We start from the raw sequence: 25,274 nt of genomic DNA, 5'->3' as shown, positions 1-25,274 counted from the left end.
TTCAGTTGTTGCAACAGTGCACTGTATGTAACGAAATCCAAAATGTACCCAGCCTTGTCGTTATTCAGAATCTACAGGAGTTGGACAGGAAATAGGAGCACTGAGGAAATGCATGCTTGAACATAAAAGCAGTTGTCAACCAAGCCTGCAGGGTGTGCGGTTGCATTTGAATGCGACCAGCTCCTGTGCAATGTCCTCAGTATGTTGCAAGTATCAGCTGTATTCAGAAAAGTGTTCTGTTTAGTTGTGAGTGCATTGTATCGGAGTTAAGTGAAATCTAACATGGACAACTTGCTGGTGCTCATATGGTGGATATTTTCATAACCAATATAGCAGAAGTGTTTGGTGTTTCAAGAGGCACTGCATCGAAGATTTATTCTGCATACTGAGAAAGCAGAGAAACTTCATCTGCTAAGTCACAATATTTATGAAAGCACTTGTTAGTGATCATGACATTGAAGAGGATTGTGACGAAAAGGTGAAAGGGCGAGAACTGTAAAAATCGCTACAGAACTATCACCACCAGAACAACTCAAAGGGAGCTCCGTAAGTAGGGAATCGCAGGGTGAGCTGGAATTTTGAGAACCCTCCATCAGTGATGCAAATGCCCGTAAAATGTGTTGCTAAAGGCATGAAACTTGGACTGTGGGACAATGGAAGAGTCTTGTTTCACTCTGTGTCCAATTTCTGACCATGTTTACATCCCAAGGGTGAAACATGGCGGAGGTTCGATGACGATGTGGACAGCCGTATCTTGGTATTGCATTGGTTCCGTGGCTACTCTGCAAGACTGCGTTATTGTCAAGAATTATGTTACCATTTTAACTGATCAGGTCCATCCCACAATGCAATATTTGTTCACCAGTGGCGATGCTTTCTTTTAAGATGACACACAGCTCAGATCATCCAGGACCGGTTTTGTGAGCGTGAGGATAAATTTTGCATCTCCCCCGGCCACCACAGTCACCAGTTCTCAGTATTATTGAGTCTTTGTGATCTGCTTTGAGGAGAAAGGTGTGTTATTGGTAAAGACAAGCATTCCATGAACTATAAAATCCCCAAGTATTCATGCAATCATGCACTGTCAAACTAAAATACATGCATGGTCAAGTGCAAAATACATTAAAATATTGCATTATCATTTTGTTCCCAGTTTATTAATTCACTTCCCTTTTTGCACCGTTGATAACTAACAAACTTTCAGCTTATCAGTCAACGTATTTTTGTAGGTAGATGATCTCCCTACATTGCAAAAAGTTACAGGCACAAATTTGAGTGAACATACTTGTTACAGTGGCAAGTCAAGTTCTTCATTCACACTTTCACTACAATATATTTACTTCGCTGAACAAAAGAATCTGTAGTCTGGGTCCCTGTTTGACATTGTCCAGTGCATGTACTCTCATGTTCTCTTGGGCATGACTGAGAAATCTCTGGAATTCCTCAACAGCTGATGTTGAGTCTACCAGTGGCATGGTAGAGACATGGCTCCTAATTTTGTTACTGTAAAGGCAATTTAGAGAAGTTTGCTGCTCATTTTTTTGCATTCAAATGCTGCTTGTACATGTCTGATACATACGGCATCACCTGCAAGGAAACCGGTTGCTACCTAAAATGTGCGAAGTATTTACTTTAGAATTAAACATTAAAGTATTGACGTCATTGAATTAACACTCTATCAATTTTACTATATACCAATTTAATGGCATCAAAATAGTCAGAGTAAAACATCACAGCATCCAACCAAGTACCCCATCTAGTAAGGATGGGCTGAGGGGGTAATAACTACTCAGGTAGACTCTTTTTGTAAGCTGCTACACATGCAGGGGCTGTTGAAGACACAGGTGTAGAACAAAATATCACTTTAAAGTGATTAATTTATTTTTACAGCTTTGTGACCATTGAAATAGTACATCCCCATATTGTTCACATCTTTTTAGCAGAAGATATCAAATTATTGACAGTGTCATGATTAGAGCATATTGCTTCTGCAACATGATGGAGCCCATGAGCAAGACATACATTGTGTTTTACATTTGAGTAGAACATTTTAATAGCTTTCCCAGCCTTCAGCTTGTAGGGAGCAGCATCGATTAACAGCATAATAACTCTGCTTCTATTTATATTATTTGGTCACAGAATACGTAAAATTTAAGAAGCATTTTCTCAGAGAATGGTTCATAAAAGCAGAGACTTAAATGAGAACTCAGTATTATTTAAAATGTTATCCCTTTACAATATCTTATTAAAACGTACAGACTTCATCACCAAAGACTTGAGCAATAGTGGAGTTACTTGCTCATTGCAGGATTTTACAGCACGTTAGATGGGGTTGTCCAGACCCATCCTCAGTTAATTTTCATACAATTGGGTTAGCGACATAGTACACCATCGGGTCGGTTGTTTCATATAAAGATATCCATATGTTAGAAGTTCTTGTGAATTTTATACAATAGCTGGCTAGTAAAACAACAAATATTCATTTGTGTGTAAAAATAGTTCTCCTTGCAAAGCATGACTTGAAATTTTCCAGTACATTTATCTGAAATTAAGATCCTCTCGTTATATAGATATGATTTTTTAAAAAAAGAACTGGACTTCTTATTTAATTAATTGTTTAAATTAAATTTTGTAATGTTTTACAAATACCTAGTGCAATAGAAAGTTTTCAGAAAAAGACTAGTTTACCACTTTACTACAGCAATCACAGAATACATCTCCATCTGACCTTATAAAATCCTCTCCTCTTACTCACCTGAACCTTTAATTGAAGGCATATTCGAAGCACATTACCACATGGAAACAGAATAACAAAGACAGTTACCAGTAATGAGGTTCACACACATATTGCGAAGACAGTTTAGTGAATAATTTCAGTTTTAGAAGAATCAAAATTGCTAGTGAGGTTTGTTCAAATTTCTCCATACAGCTCTGCAGCTGTGATGTTGTCAGCCGTGGTATCTGAGTTATTGGGCTAATTTTCCATTGTCACGAATCAAAGGTTGTTGTGGATTTATGGATAAATAAATGATATGTGCCCTGCAGAGGGCTTTTGGTAAAATTCTGGGGAAGTCATCCTATTGTACAAAGGCGCCCATATGATAGTTTGTACAGGAGACGGAGCCTAGACCTGGAGGTATGTGGAGTATTTCTAGTATTCTGGAAGACTAATGGTGACTTTTAAGTAGCTGTAAGAAGCTTCAGTTTGAGCCCTGTTAAAAACCTGCATTATAGTGACTTTTAAATAATTTTCGTGGAAGAAAAAACACCTAACTACACTGTATTCTCCTTTCTCTGAGAGCTGGGAGGGGGGGGGGGGGATGCAGCCTCCCTTAACCTTGTGTATGAGTGCTCTTCCTATTGTCAGAATCTTAACTTTGTTTCTTATCCCCAGTCCCAACCCTTTTCTTTCTTCAGTCGTCATTCCTGAAGCAAAAATGAGGATCACGAAAATCAGAAAACTGAGGTGTCTACTTAGAACTATTAAAATATGCATTTAAACAGAAAATAATGTGTTACATTCGTAATTAAAGTAAAAGTGCTTTAGATGTGCATTATGCATGTTTTTATTCCCAAAAAGGTCAAAATATGTACAGAAGTAGTATACCTATTTGGAATCGGAAAGTAATAAAATGGATAAGTACTAAGTTTGAGCTATGTCCAGTGATCCTATAAAAACATGCATTAGTGTGGAGTTCTTGTCTTTAGTAATTGCAATCCATCTCTGTCATTGTTACCTAGACTTTGCAGGAAGAATGGTAAAAGATTCCCTTGAAAACCATACAGGATATTTATTTATCCATTCTGAGATAACTGGAACAGTTTCCAGTGACAATAGTTTTGCTACACCATATTAGACATGGCCATGTGGTGTGTTTTTGGTGTTTGAATATTTTTGTCCATCCCCCTCCACTTCATTTGGATTGGACAAATTATTTAAAAGAGTATCAATCTTTGAGCAACATGAGACTTTCATCAATTCAGTGCTTCTAATGTAGACTAAATAAACTGCGAAACACTTAGTAAACTTGATTGACAATATTCTAATTTTAAACAAATTGTGGCCTCCAGTATTCAAAGTTGTAAATCATTCTCAAAAGTAAAAGAGCCTGGGACATAATTTTTCAAAAAACTATGTTAAATTATATCTCTGCATCAGTAATCATTAATTTTCAGCTTTTGAACTTCAGTCATTAGAAGACAAGTAGCAACAAAATAACAAATCTCTTTAAATTCTGTATCTTCCCACATTAGCAGCCTTTGTGTTTACGTAAAATCAATTCCTACCATCTGCTACAAATTGGAACAGATCTCGTGACAAAAATATCATAAAAAATTACTAAATGCTTGAGTTATTAACCAGTCGACATTTGTGTCCTGAAGCAGAGTTATCAAAGGCATGCTCTGTTCCGAAGTGTTTCACTATCACTTTCTGACTCTTTAGATTCTAAGTAACTGCTGACTGCACATATTATAGAAACATCAAACTGTTTAGCTGTACCAGCTGATGTGCAGGTTGAAGCCCACTATTTGGAGATCCTGTTGAAGGCACATCACTGCTATTACCATCAGAGAATTCACTCTCACTGCCACTCATAGTGAGTATCTCTATTCTCTCTCGATTTGTGCAGCCACTGCTATGTGACATTTCTCTCATAGATTAAAAGAAATTAATTCTGATGGGTACATGCAAGGCAAAGTAGAAATCTGCAACATGTGACCACAATAGCAATCCTAGATACACACTCAAATTATGCAGCTAGAACGCACAGCCACTACTGGAAGAACAGTGTGGAAAATCAGCTTTTTATGTTAACATGTCTAGAGGATGCAAGTATCTGTGGTTCACTGCACTTAAACTCATCCCCAACAGTGAGAGAGCCAGAGGAATGGGATGTATAAACATGTCGTTAGCACTTAAGGAAAAACTGTGGTTAAGTGGTAATTCAGGACATCAAAGAACATGTTTGAGCTATTGTTGACTCCCTTGTGTCATGGCTGAGACAGCCACCTCAATTAATGTCCCAGGTAGTGAGAATAAACGAGCTTTATTCATTGTCCTAAATGAAATAAAAGAAAGCAATCATTTGGAGTTGAGTACACACTACTTGGTTCCAGTCCACTGATAGGTGCTGGCGTACCACTAGTAGAGTTGTTACTAGGGCAGCATTTGTGTCATATCAGCAGAGAGCAGTAGTACTCAGAGGTGGTGCAGGAGAGGGAGAGGTCCCAGTGAGGTGGAAGCTTGTAGCCAGTCAGAGGTAGTGTGGCTGCTGTGGACGATGTGGAGACATGGGTCCATTGGATGGGCTGCAGACATTGCCTGCATGCTCTAGGATGAAGGTAAGCTGCTCACTGACAGGCTGCAGATACAGCAGATATTGGGCCCAAATTTGAAACCTCAAACGAAGTACAGAGGAAAGACTTGGACATGGCTTGAAACGACAGTCCGATTGAAGGACCGGTGATTGCAGTTTGTACTTAGTCTGGAGCAACTTCCTATGTGAGGTGGTTTGGAAAAACTACACTGGGGTGAAGAGAGCTCAGACTGAGGAGTCAGCAATTGCAGTTGGTCGTTGGCCTGGAGCGACTTCTGATGCAAAGTGGATCTGATAATCCAAGCAGCATCCATAATACAGACCTGGTGGAAGAATAGTGCCGAGATGATCAGCAGGCATGTGATCTGCGGAGGAAGAATCTGTGCCCGTGATAAGAGTGCTAAATGGATGCCTGGAACCATGTGTTAACATGGCTCCTGTGGCTGGTGCAGTTGACAACAGACATAATCAGAATTGCCTCACGTGTTCCAACATTTCTACAGAATCCAAACTGATCTTCCCCCGAGGTCGGCTTCTACCAGTTTTCCCATTCGTCTGTAAAGAATTCATGCCAGTATTTGCAGCCATGACTGATTAAACTGAAAGTTCGGTAATTTTCACACCTGTCAATACCTGCTTTCTTTGCAATTGGAATTATTACGTTCTTCTTGAAGTCTGAGGGTATTTCTCCTGTCTTGTACATCTTGCTCACCAGATGGCAGAGTTTTGTCGGGGCTGGCTCTCCCAAGGCTATCAGAAGTTCTAATGGAATGCTGTCTTATGTTGTGATCTCACTGTTTATCCTGCATCTTCTGCAGTGGTGTTAACAGCAGCACAGGATGGGTGGCAGCGTGTGTTATATGTCAGTTTTGCATAACAGTGGATTCCAGGTGGATAGAATAACTTCAGTAGTAATAATTGCTGGTTAGCAAAATTCCTTACTTCAGCTATGTATTAGTAGAGAAATTTTGTTTGCAGATAGTGTCCCTTTGTGCTAATACGTGTTTCTTGGGGTGAATTTAGAATTACATTGTAGCTGTAGTGTCTGGCCTAATTCATCAGAGAGGTGACCATTTATAATTTCTGGTGAGAGAGAGTGGTCATAATTTGTTATAGCATGAGCTATCTATCTGAGTGTGTCAATTACTAGATCTGTAAGATAAGTTACAATCTTTACTGATAGTCACTTAAAGTATTGATACTGAAGTCTAAGAGTATCATGGGATGCACACTTTTGTGATCCGACATTACTTTACTCAGAACTCCATCGAGTGGTTTCAGGAAATTAGGTATCAAAACTTTGGGGAGGGGCAGAATCTATATATACATACAACAAACATAGAAACTACAAAATACAAATTTGAGGATGGTAATTTCAAACTCAGCAGAAAAGTTTTTCATCCAAAGTACCTTTTTATGATGGTTATAAGCTTACGTATTTCAAGTAAATGGCTACACCACATTTATTATGTGCTCAACAGTAAGATGTTGCTTGGTTATAGCTACATAATATGAAGTAATTATGTTATCTGCTGATACCTAATGTCCTGTAACAACTATATTTTGAGCCAGTCCTGTGATACCTGCTTCAGGAGAATCTGTTTTATTACATAAACCTTCTACACGACATTGCAAAAATGATATCTTATTCCTGGTGAATTTGAGTAGTCATCAAGCTCATTTTGAGGAAGTATTTTAAAAATTGGGTATCTGTACTGCACCAAGTGAGTTCCTCTACCAGTATGTTGTGCACACCAAGGAAAAAACCTTAATTAGTATTACACAGATAGTTCTATACATGTTCATGGAACAAGAATGAGTTTGCACTTACATTTACCAAGGAAAAGCAAAGAAAAAAACTCTAAACAGCATATTGTCTTAAGAATTAGAATTATGTTGTTATTTTCTCAAGGAGATAGAACAGATAGTTAAACTATAATTATTTATAAACAGTCAAATCATACCTCTTCACTAATGCATGCTGCACAATTAAACATTACACATAAAATCCAGAGTTGAAATTAATAGTAAAGAAGTGTCACAAAGTATTTGCTAGTGCATAATACTGATTTCCAAATTTGAAATCTCACTCACAATGAGGAGGGACAGGCGATCTGGTGACATAGCTTTCCAGACAGGCAGAAGGGAAGAAATTGACGTAAGAGAAGTGGGGCAGCAAGATCATGGCCCTAAAATCATCACCACATGTGTGTTGTTCATGCAGTGAAATGTGTAGAGAGAATAAATGAAGTACATAATTACTTTTAATATTATTAACTTAACTTGTTCAAAGTATGGATAAACATAAGAGCATTGTACATTAGGAATAACTTGTTAGGTAATGGATTTGTTAAGGCATGGGCTTCAGTTTTGAAGGGATGGTGGCATCTGCTATGCCCAACCTCGTGATTTAGATTTTCTGTGGTTCCCTGTAAGTGTTCACACATCTGTATGTATGTATGTTTGTTTGTTGTTGTTGTTGTTGTTGTTGGTGGTGGTGGTGGTGGTGGTGGTGGTGGTGGTCTTCAGTCCAGAGACTGGTTTGATGCAGCTCTCCAGGGTACTCTATCATGTGGAAGCTTCTCCATCTGCAAGTACCTACTGCAACCTACAGCCTTCTGAATCTGCTTAGTGTATTCATCTCTTGGTCTCCCTGTACAATTTTTACCCTCCACATTTCCCTCCAATAATAAATGGGTGATCCCTTGGTGCCTCAGAACACGTCCTAACAATCGACCCCTTCTTCTAGTCAAGTTGTGCCACAAATTCCTCTTCTCCCCTATTCTATTCAGTACTTCCTCATTAGTTATGTGATCTACCCATCTAATCTTCAGCACTCTTCTGTAGCACCACATTTCGCCAGCTTCTATTCTCTTCTTGTCTAAGCTGTTTATCGTCCATGTTTCACTTCCATACTCCATACAAATAATTTCAGAAAGGACTTCCTGATACTTAAATCTATACTCGAGGTTAACAAATTTCTCTTCTTCAGAAAAGCTGTCCTTGTCATTGCCAGTCTACATTTTATATCCTCTCTGCTTTGACCATCATCAGTTATTTTGCTCTCCCAATAACAAAACTCATCTACTACTTTAAGTGTGTCATTTCCTCAGCATCACCTGATTTAATTCTGCTACATTCCATTATCCTCGTTTTGCTTTTGTTGATGTTCATCTTATATCCTCCTTTCAAGACACTATCCATTCCATTCATCTGCTCTTCCAGGTCCTTTGCTCTGTCTGACAGAATTACAGTGTCATTGGCAAACATCAAAGTTTTTATTTCGTCTCCATGGATTTTAATTCCTACTCCAAATTTTTCTTTTGTTTCGTTTACTGCTTGTTCAATTTATAGATTGAATAACATTGGGGAGAGGCTACAACCCTGTCTCACTCACTTCCCAACCGCTGCTTCCCTTTCGTGCCCCTCGACTGTTATAACTGCCGTCTGTACAAATTGTAAATAGCCTTCCAGCCCCTGTATTTTACCCACGCCAGCATCATAACATGAAAAAGAGTATTCCAGTTAACATTGTCAAAAGCTTTCTCGAAGTCTACAAATGCTGTAAACTTAGGTTTGCCTTTTTTTGATTTATCTTCTAAGATAAGTTGTAGGGTCAGTATTGCTACATGTGTTCCAACATTTCTATAGTATCCAAACTGATCTTCCCCTGAGGTCAGCTTCTGCCAGTTTACCCCTTCGTCTGTAAAGAATTTGTGTCAGTATTTTGCAGCCGTGACTGATTAAACTGAAAGTTCGGTAATTTTCACACCTGTCAATTCCTGCTTTCTTTGCGATTGAAATTATTATATTCTTCTTGAAGTCTGATGGTATTTCTCCTGTCTTGTACATCTTGCTCACCAGATGGTAGAGTTTTGTCAGGGCTGGCTCTCCCAAAGCTATCAGTAGTTTTAATGGAATGTTGTCTACTCTCGGGGCCTTGTTTCGACTTAGGTCTTTCAGTGCTTTGTCAAACTCTTCACGCAGTATCTACAGTATCTCCCATTTCATCTTCATCTATGTCCGCATCCATTTCCATAATATTGCCCTCAAGTACATCGCTCTTGTATAGACCCTCTATATACTCCTTCCACCTTTCTGCCTTCCCTTCATTGCTTAGAACTGGTTTTCCATCTGAGCTCTTGATATTCATGCAAGTGGTTCTCTTTTCTCCAAAGGCCTCTTCAATTTTCCTGTAGGTGGTATCTATCTTACCCGTAGTGATATATGCCTCTACATACTTACATTCGTCCTCTAGCCATCTCTGCTTGGCCATTTTGCACTTCCTGTTGGTCTCATTTTTGAAACATTTGCATTCCTTTTTGCCTGCTTTATTTACTGCATTTTTATATTTTCTCCTTTCATCAATTAAATTCAATATCTCTTCTGTTACCCAAGGATTTCTACTAGCCCTCATCTTTTTACCTATTTGATCCTCTGCTGCCTTCACTATTTCATCTAAGCTACCCATTCTTCTTCTACTGCATTTCTTTCCCCCGTTGTTGTCAGTCGTTCCATAATGCAATCTCTGAAACTCTTTACAATCTCTAGTTCTTTCACTTTATCCATTTCCCACCTCCTTAAATTCCCACACTTCTGCAGTTTCTTCAGTTTTAATCTACAGTTGATAACCAATAGATTGTGTTGAGTCTACATCTGCCCCCTGGAAATGTCTGAAACCTTGCAGCGTCTCCAGGCCTCTTCCACATATACAACCTTCATTCATGATTCTTAAACCAAGCTATGATTAAGTTATGCTCTGTGCAAAATTCTACCAGGCAGCTTCCTCATTCATTCCTTACCCCCAGTCCGTATTCATCTACTACTTTTACTTCTCTTCCTTTGCCTACTATCGAATTTCAGTCCCCCCTGACCATTAAATTTTTGTCTCCCTTCACTATCTGAATAATTTCTTTTATCTTATCATAGATTTCTTCAGTATCTACCTCATCTATGGATCTAGTTGGCATATAAACTTGTACTGCTGTGGTAGGCGTGGGCTTCGTGTCTATCTTGGCTACAATAATGTGTTCGCTATGCTGTTCGTAGTACCTTACTCCACACTCATATATTTTTACTCATTATTAAACCTACTCCTGCATAACCCATATTTGATTTTGTATGTATAACCCGGTATTCATCTGACCAGAACTCCTGTTCCTCCTGCCACCGAACTTCACTTATTCCCACTGTATCTAACTTTAATCTATCCATTTCCGATTAAGGGATGTGACATTCTACACTCCGTTTCTCCTGATGATATCCTCCTGAGTGGCCCCCACCCGGAGATCCGAGTGGGGAACTATTTTACCTCTGGGATATTTTACCCAGGACGATGCCATCATCATTTAACCATGCAGTGAAACTGCATGCCCTCAGTAAAAATTACGGCTATAGTTTCCTCTTGCTTTCAGCTGTTTGGAGTACCAGCACAGCAAGGACAATTTTTTCTGTTACAAGGCCGTATCAGTCAATCATCCTGACTGTTGCCCCTGCAGCTCCTTGAAAGGCTGCTGCCCCTCTTCAGGAACTACATGTTTGTCTGGCCTCTCAACAGATACCCTTCCATTGTGGTTGCACCTATGATACAGCTATCTGTATCACTGTGGCATGCAGACCTCCCCACCACCGGCAAGGTCCATGGTTCATGGAGGGGGATCTGTATGCGTAGGACATTCAGATTACTAATGTTATCACGAAAGGGGACAGATAAAAAAAATGTACCCACCAAGCGGCGGCAGGAGAACATACATTTAAAAAGGTATTAAAGTTGCAAACTTTCCTTCTCATCCTGTCCTGTAAGTCTTTCCTGACCCTGGGTTCTGTGTGACTTTTCTGAACTCTGCCCCTTTTCCTAAATCTTACCAGTCCTTTTCCTTCACCCCTCTTCCTTCCCCTTCAACCCTTCTGCCAGAAAAAGAAGCCGCTGGCTCCAAAAGCTTGCAGAGTTTATTACCTTTTATATGTATGGTCTCCTGTCGCCACTTGGTGAGTAGATTTTTTTATCTGTTCACTTAACATAACGTTATCGGTTATAGCATTCACACACGCACACTCTTCAGTAGCATACAATTTGCCCTGACTAATGCAAATATTAAACAATTCGCAAAAAGAACAAGGAGTTTTTCTTCTCTATATTTAAAAAGCTTCATGCAGTTTTATCAGGAACATGACTCAATGATTTGATTCCCATACAGATGTGTGGATCAGGGGTTGCCAAACTTTCTGAAATTTAATTTTAAGACGTTTATTTCCACACATTTGCTGTTGGAAGGATGTCAGATCTTCAGTAGTGGTACAGAAATGTTTCTTGTTTCAGGCTACACTTGATCGAAAAGGAACCTTCAAAGTTGAATATCTGCAAAAAATTGAACGAGAAGTTCAGCAACAGTGGGAACAGCAACGAATTCATGAAGTAGATGCACCTCAGCTGTCAAATGAGGGTGCCAGCGAAAAGTATTTTGTTACTTTTCCTTATCCATACATGAATGGTCGCTTGCATCTGGGACATACTTTCTCCCTTTCAAAATGTGAGGTAAGTTGTAATCACAGTTATATTACGATGTACAATATTAGCCAAGCTTATTAGTTAAGAAGAAATAAAATTATGGCTCAAAGTGTATTCAAATTCATGGGCTGCTGTTTTAGTTATGAAAGCTTTGTATTACTGGGGGGGATTTACTCAAAAAATATTCTCGTGTTAAGCGGAGTTGTGTGGTTGAGATTTCTGTGGCTTCAGATTTTGTATATGAAACACAATCATGAACGTTGCTTCTTCCACAGGTTGAGATGTGATGTAGGCACTTTAATTTTATTATTGTCGCTTACATTATCTTGGTTTTATGCAAATTCATCAGTGCACCTACCATAGTATTTTATAATTAGAACTTAAATTGTGAGTACTAAAAGTTTAAAGCATCACCATTGTTTTTAGAAGACTACCGGTAGCAGTTACTGCTTGTGCAGTTGCATTGACAACTTTTTGATGGGAAACACACTAGCTTCATAAATAAAAGAAAAAACATGAAATAAAGATAACTCAAAGTTTTTTATGTGATAACACAGAACTACTGCATTAAACATTTGACATGCATAAACAAAATGTGAAAACCTATTTCCATAGAAAAGTTATTTCCTGAACTTTGGATTTAGCAGTTGATTTAGTATCGGCATAATTCGTGCCAGCAGCCGCGGTTATGCGATTGATACAAGTGAATATTATTGGTTAAAACAGTTGTTTATATTATTAGGGTTAAAATATAAATTTGTAAGGCGAAATGTTAAAATTTATTTATAGCTCTTTTTATGAATCTGTGAAATTTAAATAATAAACTAGGATTAGATACCCTGTTATTTTAAATGTTAATTATATTTACCAGGGTACTATTAGTTAAGGTTGAACATGTATGAATGCATGAAATGTATACAACTTGGGCGTAAAGTAATTAACATCAACACAGAAGTCAAGTTATTCTATGCAGCAACACACAACACGCAGCAATGTGAGGTGGTGGTGGTGGTGGTGGTGGTGGTGGTGTTGGTGTTGGTGTTGGTGTCTCCTGCTATTTTTGTCAGAAATAAATGAGGTACTGTTTGCAAAGCTGCAATCAGTACAGCATGTGTCTTAAGTGGGACACATCATAGAGTATTGCAAACAGCTGCATCAAATTTGGACCTGGAGATCCACTTGCTACTTCAAGCACTGAGTTGTTTACTGTGGAGATATTCCTTGTTTAACCATTGTGGGAGATGAGCTATGGTTAGAAATTGTTGCTATGGTCCGTAAACACAACCACTACTTAGCTGCCTCCCTCCAAGTTATACCATCTCCCTCGTGTGTCACTGGTCCTTCATTGCAGTGTGTCTGATGATGTCTCAGTTGTATCAAATGAAAAATTCGCTCAAGAAAACAATAAAACTATGAGGGTTGAATGAAAAGTAATGCCTCTATCTTTGTTAATTGGGTTTTGATGGGAATATTTTAATAAATCAAACTCAGAAATAATCCTTAGAATATGATCTTTAATTATCAGTATTCACTTTTCCACATAATCGCCAGGCAATTGGATACATTTCCGCCAACGATGAAGAAGTTTTCTGAAGCCGTTACGTAAAAAGTCAACACACTGTTTCCGCAACCACAGTCTCTTAGTTCTCTCAACGTCTTCATCAGAAGCATAATGATGGCCCTGCAGATCGTCTTTCATTATCAGGAATGGATGAAAGTCCGACAGTGCTAAATCTGGACCGTATGGATGATACCGTATGGTGGTGAGATTCAGTCTGTGAAGTTCTGCTGTGGTGGCACATGAAATGTGTGGTTTTGCATTGTCATGCTACAAGAAAACATTTCTCTTTTCCTTTCAGACCCTTGTTAGACATCGTTTCAGAGTTCGCAGCTTTGTGATATAATGTTCTGAATTTGTTGTTGTTCCACGATCAAGGAAGTCAACATGGGCAACACCATCTGCGTCCCAGAACACTGTGGCCATGATTTTTTCATCTGAGGACTGCGACTTGAAACTTCTTTTTCTGAGGCAAGTCTTAGTGTCGATATTCCATAGACTGATGTTTCATCTCCTGGTCATAATTTGTGTACACATGTTTTGTCTCTTGTCACAATTGAAAGGAGAAAGGCGTCACCTTCATTCTCATAACACACGAGAAGTTCCTGGCAAATTTCAAGTCTGTTCACTATCATTTAAGGAGTCAGCATCCGGGGTACCCATCGTGCACAGATCTCCTGGTAGCCAAACAAAGCAATAATGTGACCCACACATTCTTGTGAAATGCCGATTGTGCTTGCAAGTTATCTCTGAGTGATAGAACAATCACCTGAATCCATCTGTCAACATTTTGCTTGTGAAATTTGGTGGTTGCTGTCACAGGATGTTCAACTCTTTGTTTGTCATGCAGGTCAGATGTTCCTTCATAAACATCTTTAAACTTACTCGATCGACGGCGCACAGTACTCACATCAACACAATCACCATAAACTGCTTTCATTCTCTGATGAATCTCCTTTGGGGTGACACCTTCTGCTGTCAAGAATTCAGTGACTACACGTTGCTTAAATTGCATTGACGGACCATCTGCTCAGGGTTCCATACTTTACAATGTAACAACACAACTGTTCAATGCTAAGGCTTCCTGCCAACTAGTGCTGTAGAGAAGAGGCTCCAGAACAAGCCAATACCTGCCACATACCAATGCTGACAACTGTTGAAGAGTTATGAAGGTGTAGGCATTACTTTTCAGTCAACCCTCATATGAGACTGAAATTCTGGCCAGAACTTTCCTTCAGAAGGTGAAATTTTATTGCTCTAGATTCGACACATGTAAAAATATATACACTATCCTAGCTTTCTGAACTAATCGTTCCTTCCTCAAGGAAAAGAGAGGGATAGGTTGGAGAAGGTTAAAAAGGAAGAGCAGGTCACTCAGACTCCAGGTTGAGAGAGCCCACCTATTGAAGGCAGGTGCTGCATCCCTGTTGTCAAAGATGACATGCACAGATGAGACAGACAGATTATAACAATGCTGCGTGTGGTGCTTTTACAAAGCACATGCAATTAAAAAAATACTCTTTCGCTATATGAAGGAATGGAAACTCCAGGTTCGAATATCAACAATATAGGAAAACATAGATTGCTACTTACCATAAAGATGACATGTTAAGTTGCAGACTGACACAATCAAGACACTTGAACATTAGTTTTGGCCACAGCCTTCGTCAGAACAAGGAAGAGAAATGCACACCATTCATTCACACAAGCAAGCACACCTCATGCACATCTGACCTCCAACTCAGGCAGCTCAGACCAGAATGTAACCTTCACTTTTAATGGAAGGAGCAGTCTGGGGGGGGGGGGGGGGGGGGGGGGCAGGGAAGAGGAAGGGTTAGCAGTGTGTGGGTAGATGGGGAGAGGAGTGCTGTCTGGCAGAGTGTTTGGGGCTAGACTGCCAACAGGCACAGTGTCAGTTTGGGCAAGGAGGTGGGAAAAGCGGAGTGGGAAGGAGAGGAGTGGGGAGGGAAGAATGTGTTGTAAGGATAACTCCCATCTGTGTAGTTCAGAAAGATTTGTGGTGAAGGGGTGGATCCAGATGGCCTGAGTAGTGAAGCAGCCATTGGAATCAACTGTGTAGTGTTCAGCTGCAAGTTGTGCCAGAGGGATGGTCTACTTTGCTCTTGGCCACAGTTTGGCAGTGGCCATTCGTTGTAGTGGACAGCTGGTCGGTAGTCAGGCCAATATAAAAAGTTATGTAATAATGGCAGCAGAGCTGCTTTCACAGGTGGCCTGGTCCCTGACGGAGTAGCTTAAATCTGTGACGGGAGTGGAGTAGGATGTTCTGGGTGGATAGGTTGGGCAGGTGTTGCACCTGGATCTTCCATGGGGATATGATCCTTGTGGCAAGGGGTTGGGATTGGGAGTGGCACAGGAATGGGCTAAGATGCCATGGAGGTTGTGTGGGTGACGGAACACCACATTAGGAGGGATGGGAAGGATCTAGGGTAGGACATCCCTCATTTCAGGGCATGATGATTGGTAACCAAAGCCCTGGTGGCGGACGTGGTTTAGTTGTTCCAGTTTGGGGTGGTACTGGGTGACAAAGGGGGCATTCTTTTGTGGCTGGTTCTTGGGGGTGGTGGAGCACTGAGGGTGTGAGGGGGAAATGGCATGATAGATCTGCGTGTGAGCTAGATCTGTGCGAAACTGTCTTGTCTGTGAAGGCCCTGGTGAGACCCATTTAATTGTGTCTGTCTGCAACTTAACATATCATCCTTATTGTAAGTGACAGTCTGTCTCTTCTACTATTTGATGCTTTTGTGATTTTTATCTTAATTTAAGGAAACTAATGTTGTTCAAATGCAGTACTTACATTTCATTAAACATTAGATAACTACATTCTCAATGTTGCTTTGGTATTTCCAGCATGTTAGTCAATGTCTGAATGCAAGACATTAGGATTCACTTAATAATATTAACACCACTTAACAATAGTTTGTGGCTCATTAGTAAATTGCCAGACTTTGAATGCAAAGGGCTTGAGTTTGATTTCCAGTCAGTCCTAGGATTTTTTATGTCACTTTTCATTTATTTCATCTCTATATACGCTAATGTGAAAACTGCTAAGATGCAATGTGGTGTGGAATTTAAGTTTAACTGCAGGTGCCCCTATAAGTGATTCGGTAATTCAGGTTCATTTTCATGACACCTTTACCTTTTTACCAATACTTCATCAATCCTGTCAGTCAATGCAATTACTGTAAGAGTACTTTCATCAGAATAAGTATTTATCATTCTTCAATTGAAACTTCATCAATGGTCTAAAAATTACTGTCTTTTACACTCTGGTTCTGTTTGAGAAACAGAAATACATCATTATCACAATTTAGGAGCAAGGTTAATTTGCTTGGTGTTTCCCCATTTGTTTCTCACTGGAGATGTGTTGCCAGTATGCAAATTTCAGAAAAATTATCACCTTTTGTATTTGTTTTCTTGCTCATTTTGTAATTACAGAATTGCATCTCTCTTATATTTCTCTTTAATTCTGCCAGTAGATGAAGGCAACCAAAAGCTTCGCCGTGAACCCCTGACTGCCATCAGCATTGCAAAACATTGGTGAAGAGCCCAGCATCCAAGTAGCAGAAAGATTTTACTGTGTGTGGCTTAGAAAGACATTGCCTCACTAAAATTTGCTATAAGGAAGGAAAAATACCTGCAACCTTTAATGACAATGTAGTTCATGAAGAGAGCTGATGACCAATGTTTCTACCGCTTGTGGGACCATTGATGGTAAAATCCACAAGAATTCAGAAGAAATGTATCCACAGAACCATCTTTCACACCAAAACTTACCTGATCATCTCACATAAGACCCTGTGTCGATCTGAACACACTTTGTACCTATAACAGATAGACTGCATTACACCGGCAGTGACATTACAGCCATATACATTGTATGAGATGTCATGTGCTTATGTTTTGGGCACAATAGAAAGTCGCACAACTTAGACCACTTGCCAAAGCCACTTGTTTGAAGAGAGATCTGTGTGCTGTGAAGGACAAATTACTTCTGGAATAATAAACTTGGGCTGGCATGGAAATTATGATATTGTCGCGGAGAAGCTGAGTAGAACCGTAGTGTAGTGGTTATGATACTAAACTGTTGCATGGAGGGTCGTGACTTCAAAACTCAACCGGACTGTACAATTTTAATTTCTGTATTCGGTTCGAGTACATTCTAGAAGTATCCACAAATGTCAAGAACCATTGTGGAATGTTTTGTAACTGCCCGCATCTCGTGGTCGTGCGGTAGCGTTCTCGCTTCCCACGCCCGGGTTCCCGGGTTCGATTCCCGGCGGGGTCAGGGATTTTCTCTGCCTCGTGATGGCTGGGTGTTGTGTGCTGTCCTTAGGTTAGTTAGGTTTAAGTAGTTCTAAGTTCTAGGGGACTTATGACCTCAGCAGTTGAGTCCCATAGTGCTCAGAGCCATTTGTTTTGTAACTGTATATATATATTGTATGTGTTCTGGCCGGAGGCAGTTTGCTCTGTGCTCTTGTATGTGCAAAGTGCTGATTAAACATTCATTAAGCGAAGTTAGTGTTCGTCATTTCGCTAATTACACCTTCATCTGCGTGAGTAGGCCTGATTAATAGATGTAGTAGTTACCAGCAAAGTGCTGTGCGGGATCTCGTATTCACACAATTGAATTGTATGTTCCCTATCAAGAGGTATTCAGAGAGCATAAAAATTGGAGCTTGACTGATCATTCTGCCCTAGAGTGTGGCCTTTATGCTATCTACAAGTAGCGTATGTAGTGGGATGGGGTATTCCCAAACAAAGGTTGCCACAATCCTCTTTCAAAAGATTGTTAATGAATCTCGTTGAAACATTTTATTTTTTTAATGTACATACCTCAAACTTGAGACGAGGTTCTGAAAGGTAATACGATTCAGTACACCTCCAGGCCATTTCACCTTTACCATACGCAATGCAGTCCATATCTTTTACTAAGTTACTCATGACTATAGTTATTTGAAGACAAGATTTCTGCTGAGCGCTTTGCAACAGTTGAGAGTATATTTGTGACTGGGTATTATTGTAATTCCATCTGTGGAAAAGGATTTTTCCAGTAGTTTTATCTTACTCCTATATGAATCCATATCTTGCACACTGTAGTGAAAAGGTCCAAACATTTCCATATTGAACACTGTCAGGAGAATGATGCAAGCAGCTTAACTTGTAATTTTACAAAGGCTCATATCATACAGTTCTAAACAAATAAAAATGACTTGCTAGTAGCCGAAACAGAGATAGATGGAGACACATTAGATAAAGCTCACTGTGTGAAGTTGTGAGACATCCAACTGGGTAATAGACTGAGGTGACATCAGCATGAATTAACCAAAAAGCTCAGTTCTGCCTACTGTGCACCAAGAAATTGTGTTGACTTGCAGAGGGTTCCAGAAGCATACTTTGCATACTATCATTCTGTATTATCATGTGGCATAATCTTCTCTGGCAAAGCAGTTAAAATCAAGAAAATATTTATTTTATAGAGATGAGCAGTAATACATTCATACTCATAAATTAAGGATAATTACAGAATGTGGTGCCACACGATGTGGCACTACACAAAACTGGCGCTAATATCATAGGCACATAGGGAACACATACGACACAGATCAGTAAGCCCATGGTGTTGGCGATAAGTTGAGAAAACTGTCCCGAAACACGTGCTACAAAATGCTACTGTTTCCCGCGCATGTACCCTGACATCAATATGGGATATGATCACCATGCACACGTACACAGTTCGCACAATGGGTTGGCATACTCTGGAACAGGTGGTCGAGCAGCTGCTGGGGTATAGCCTTCCATTCTTGCACCAGTGCCTGTTGGAGCTCCTGAACTGTCGTAGGGGTTTGAAGACGTGCAGCGATACGTCGACTGAGAGCATCCCAGTCATGCTTAATGGGGTTTAAGTCTGGAGAACAGGCAGGCCACTCCATTCATCTGATATCTTCTGTTTCAAGGTACTCCTCCATGATGGCTGCTCGGTGGGGCCGTGCGTTATCATCCATCAGGAGGAAGATGAGACCCACTTCACCCCTGAAAAGGTGGACGTACTGGTGCAAAATGACGTCCCGATACACCTGACCTGTTACAGTTCCTCTGTCAGAGACATGCAGGGGTGTACGTACACTAAACATAATCCCACCCCACACCAACTGTCTGGAGACAAGTGTTCCAATGGCTATGGTAAGGTCCCAAGCAAGGTTACCTGCAGTACTCCGTGGCCGTCTGCGGGCACTGATGGTGAGGTATCTGTCTTCTTGTGGTGTTGTAAACTGTGGACGTCCCATACTGTAGTGCCTGGATACATTTCCTCTCTGCTGGAATCGTTGCCATAATCTTGAGATCACACTTTGTGGCACATGGTGGGCCCGTGCTATGACCTGCTGTGTTTGACCAGCCTCCAGTCGCCCTATTATTCTACCCCTCATAACGTCATCAATATGTGTTATTTGAGCCATTTTCAACACACAGTCACCATTAGCACATCTGAAAATGTCTGCACCTTACTCTGACATGCACCAACACACCTTTGCGTATGTGGACTGCTGCCAGCACCACTGTGCGATGACCGCAGGTCAAATGCACCACATGGTCATACCCCGAGGTGATTTAAACCCACAAACTGCCCACCAGAGCATTGTTTCACCATGTATCAACATTATCCTTAATTTATGAGCATGAGTGTAATGTAATGTATTACAAAGAAAATAGCAAAATATTGAAGCAAGTAATCCAGAAATCAAAGTAGCTTTGTTATGAGAAAAAGATAAGTACATCAGGCAACAAAATAAAAACTGTGTGGGATATAGTGAAGACAGAGACAGGTGGGGCCAAAAAGGAAGAGGAACAGATAGCTCTAAAAATAAAGGAGACTTTGGTAATAAGTACATGTAGTGTTGCAAACCTCTTAAACAAGTAATTCATTTCTGTTACAGACAGTTTGGGGTTATCAGGTTCAGTGAACAGTGCAATGGAGTATCTGAGACCAGTCGTTAAAAATAACTTCAGTAAAATGGAAATGACACTCATGTCTCCCAAAGAAGTAGTATCTGTCATAAAATCCTTAAAATCTAAGTATCCCAGTGGATATGATAACATATCAACGAAGTTAACCAAAGAGTGCTCATGTAAGTTGAGTTCTATCTTAAGTTATTTGTGTAATCAATCTCTTATTAGTGGAACATTTCCAGACTGGCTAAAATATGCTGAAGTTAAGCATTTTTTTCAAGAAGGGGGATAAAGAGATACCATGAAACTATCAACCAATTTCACTTTTGCTGGCTTTCTCAAAAATATTTAAAAAGATTGTGTTCAAGCGTCTTCTTAAGCATGTGACTGCAAATAATATATTGTCCAAGTCACAGTTTGGATTTCTTAAAGGTTCTGATGTAGAGGAAGCTATTTACACTTGCAGTGAGAATGTACTTAATTCATTAGATAATAAATTAGAGGCTACTGGCATTTTCTGTGACCTGTCAAAAGCCTTTGACTGTGTGAACCACAGCATTCTCTTAAGTAAATTAGAATATTATGGTGTCATCGACAATGCTGCGAAATAGTTCAAGTCTTATCCATCCAATAGGAAACTAAGAGTGTCATTGCGAAATACCTGTGCAGTAAGCAGTCAGTCTTCATCTGACTGGGTTTTAATTATGTGTGGTGTTCCTCAAGGTTCCATCTTGGGACCACTGCTTTTTCTTGTGTACATTAATGACCTCTCATCTATTACATTGCCAGATGCTAAGTTTGTTTTGTTTTCAGATGATACAAACATTGTAATAAGTAACAGGTCAACATTAAAACATTGTCCAGTTCATACAAATGAACTTCAAACTCTGTTGCCTTTTGTTGCTAGCAAATGTTAATTTTTTTATTTCTCCTCCATGAACTTTTAATTCTGTTTCCAAATTTATCCTTTTGTTACATTTGCTGCTTGCTCAGTGTACATATTGAACGACTTGGGGAATAGGCTACAAGCTTGTCTTGCTCCCTTCTCTGTTACCAACTCCCTTTTATGTCCGTGGACTTTTTACAACTGCAGTTTTGTTTCTATACAAATTGTTGATACCTTAATGCTCGAGGAATTTGATCCCTGATAACTGTAAAACACCAAACAGTGAATTTCAGTCAACATTGTCAAAAATATTTTTTAAATCTAAAGTTTCTGTTATACATACAGGTTTACCTCCATGCACTTTATCTACTACAGTAAGTCATAGGGCCAGTATTTCCTTGCATGTTACTATATCTCTCACAAACAAATTGATCCTCTTGTCATTCCATTTTTAGTTAATTCTTGTTAGTATTTTGCAGCCATAATATTATTAAAAGGATAGATTGCTACTCACAATATAGAGGAGACTTTGAGTCACAGACAAGCACAAGGAAAAGTCTGCTGTGCATTTATGCTTTTAGCAAAAAGTCCTTCTTCTGAAGCAAAAAACACACATTCGCATAAGTGCATGCCCCCCCCCCCCCCCCCCCCCACACACACACACACCTGCTAGCGCACGGCCACTGTCTCTGGCCAGTGTGGCCGGACTGCAGACAACAGCTGCACCCGATTGGAGAAGCGATCTGTTGGGGGTGGCTAATGAAGATGTTGGGGTGAGGAGCCGAGGGATAGACAGTTAGGGGTAGGGCGAGGTGTGCTGTAGCTTATGGGAGCGTGCAAGGATGTGATGGGTATTGGGTAGGGTTGCTGCGTGCAGTCAGAACCTTTGGGGGGAGGGGGAGGGGAGTGGAAAAGTAGAGAAGGGGGAAAAGACCAGTGGATGCATTGGTGGAATAGAGGGCTGTGTAGTGCGGAAAAGGATAGGTAGGTGACTAGCAAAGATTGAGGCCTGGCGGTTTTTGGGGAAGAAAGCTGTATTGCAGGGAGACTTCCCACCTTGGTAATTCAGAAAAGTTAGTGGTAGGTAGGATCCAGATGTCAAGCAGTCATTGATGTGAAGCACATTGTGTTGGGGAGCAAGTTCACCAACTAGGTGGTCCAGCTGTCTCATGGCCATTTTTTGTCGGCAGCCATTTGTGGGGCAGAAAGCTTGTTAGTTGTCATACCCTCATAGAAAGAGCAAGGCACAGTGGTTGCAGCTTACTTTATATATCACGAGTACTGTCACAGGTAGCCGGTCTTTGATGGGATAGGACTGGAGTAGATAGTGGTGGGAGGAAGTATTGTACAGGTCTTGCATCTAGGTCTATTGCAGGGACATGCATTACGAGGCAAGGGGTTGAGAGCAGAGATGGAGTGTGGTTGGAAAAGGATATTGCATTGGTTCAGTGGGTGACTGAATACCATTGTGGGAGGGGTGGGAAGGATAGTGGATAGAATATTCCTCATTTCAGGGCACAACAAGAGGTAGTTGGAAATCTTGTGAAGAATGTGATGCAGCTGCTCTAGTCTTGGGTGGTACTGAGTCATGAAAGAAGTGCTTTGTGGCCAGGAGCATGGATGGTATGTTGGAAGTGGTAGGTGACTGGAGAGAACTCGCAGGAGGTCTGTTTCTATACAAGGAGGATAATTTCAGTCTGTGATGGCCTCAGTGAGACCCTTGGTATATTTGGAGAGGGATTGCTCACCACTACAGGTTTTACAACTGTAAGGGGCTAGGTGGTACAGAAGGAACTTCGTGGTATGGAGTGTGTGGGAGCTGTCGTAGTGGATGTGGTATTGGTGGGTAGGCTTGATATGGATGGAGGTAGTAATGTAACCACCCTTGAAGTGGAAATCAACATCAAAGAATGTGGCATGTTGGGATGAGGACAACCAGGTGAAGTGAGTGGGGGAAAAGGTGTCGAGGTTCTGGAGGAACATGGATAAGGTGTCCTCACCCTCACTCCAGATCATGAAGATTCTCGGTGGTTAGAAAGGATTGCTGTTGATGGCACACGAGCAGAATGGCATAGCATGCTGCCATGCTGATGTGCATTGGCGTACCACATATTTGTTTGTAGGTGATGTATTCAAAGGAGAAGTAATTGTGGATGAGTATATAGTTGCCACAGTGGGTTTGGAGTCAGTTGGGCATTGGGAAAAGTAGTCTTCAATACTGGCAATTCAGGGTGTTAGTGTAGATGGAAGTGGCATTAATAATGATGAGCAGGGTGCTGTGTGGTAAAGAAACGGGAACAGTTAAGAGTTGGTGGAGGAAATAGTTGGTATCTTTTATATTTTTCTACCTGTACGCAACCAGACTTTGCTGTGGCTCTGTCTACTTAGATGGAAAAGGAAGAAAAGATAAAGCACACATTTCTAATATGTATGGGAATTGGATTTATGTTCTAACCTCCTTATCTACCCTGTTTCTGTCCATCTCCCCCTACCCCACTCTTTGTCCATCTCCTCCTTCTTCCAAATTGTCCATTATCTCTTCCACCTTTGTTTGTCCATCTCCACCTCCTCCCCCCCCCCCCCCCCCCTCTTCTGTATCTCCTCCTGCTCCCTCCCTTTCCCCTCTCTCTGTCAGTCACTTCCTCCACCTCTTTCTGTCCACCACCTCCTTCCCAATTTCTATGTCCATTTTGCTCCACCCCTCTGTCCATCTCATCTTCTCCATTCTCTCTGACCTTGAGTTTTACTTGTTATTCCAAATTCAGAATCTGCAGTAGCATTCTAATCATAAAATAAAACTTTCCAGTTTGTTAACAGTGTTTCTCTACTGTGTGTGTGTGTGTGTGTGTGTGTGTGTGTGTGTGTGTGTGTTTTAAAAGGTATATAGTCCCTATGTGTCTGAATGTTTATTACAGTAATGTGTAAACGATTGAAGTAAATTGGAAATGTACATTTTGAGATTTTTTTATAACAATGTTTCCTAAAAACACACCCTTATTAGAATTCAGTAATAGTTACTTCTCTCAGCCTCCTCCTGTTTTGTTTGTAAGCTCTACATAGGTTGAACAACTGTCAGAAAGTCTCTGTACAGGTTTGACTTTCCTTTCATGATCATTTTGTGAGGAGTATGTGACAAAAATCCTTTCCTGCAAGTGTCAAAAGGGGATTTGTAGTCCATCTACATGGAGTTATTTGTAATAATTTATAAAGCAATCCATGCCTCCAATCTGCCTCACATGCTAGACTTGAATCAATGAACACAACTGGTGTTTTCCGTTTCATTTGGTATCGTGATTCAATTGTTGTTGTTAGTGATAAAACTTGGTCAGTGCAGCTAATCCTGGAGTCTAGTTGCTAAACAGTAAGGTTTTGAAAGATTACAGGACTAATCAAATTGTATAGAATTTGTTGAAGGAAGTTATAAATGGTGGTTGGTAGAGGAATTGGCGACAATTCTTAGGCTGGTCTGATGACTTGGCAGGTTTGAGTATTGCTATCAATTTAAGAGCTTCATCTTCTGTGGGATGGAACCAGATATCGTAACATCAGAGAATAATTCTGCCAGCCAACTTCTTGGTTAGTTCCCATAATGCAGAAGAAATTTTAGCTGCAGAGAAAGTTCTTGATAACTCTGGTTGCTCATGAATGTTATTTTTGAGTGATGTAAGGAAGATCATGATTCTCTACTTGATGTCTGAAAATTTAGTGATTCAGCATTTTTTTTTTCTGAAGTTCCATCTAGGTTGTGTAAAGAACGATACCAGTTGATAATGTTGTCTGTATGCCAAATCTTGTAATATAAATTGGGAACTTTGTAGTTTATTCTCATTGGTTGTTAAAAGCATAAATTGGGATTATACTCATGTCTCCATGCTGCTGACACAAAAGTTTCTTTATTCTTTCCGTCACACGCCAAATATAAGTTGTTGAGGTCAATAGATAGCTGGAGGATTGTGTATATTAATTACTGTTAGTTTGCTAATTTTTACTGCTGCTTTTTAGATTTCATAGAGATCAGATGCAGAACATAGCTATGCA

At 40.2% G+C, this 25,274-nt stretch overlaps 1 protein-coding gene across 1 annotated transcript in view; it reads left to right on the top strand.

Moving 5' to 3' along the window:
- Positions 1 to 25,274, top strand: part of LOC124621864 (leucine--tRNA ligase, cytoplasmic) — a 157,920-nt gene that overhangs the window by 36,803 nt on the left and 95,843 nt on the right. Inside the window, exon 2 of the mRNA XM_047147326.1 lies at positions 11,638 to 11,853. Within this exon, the coding sequence (XP_047003282.1) occupies positions 11,638 to 11,853 (216 nt within the window). The remainder of the gene's footprint in view (positions 1 to 11,637; positions 11,854 to 25,274) is intronic.

The sequence above is a fragment of the Schistocerca americana genome, chromosome 7 (assembly GCF_021461395.2).
Source record: "Schistocerca americana isolate TAMUIC-IGC-003095 chromosome 7, iqSchAmer2.1, whole genome shotgun sequence".
Taxonomy (NCBI): domain Eukaryota; kingdom Metazoa; phylum Arthropoda; class Insecta; order Orthoptera; family Acrididae; genus Schistocerca; species Schistocerca americana.
This window is presented reverse-complemented; position numbering and strand designations above follow the sequence as displayed.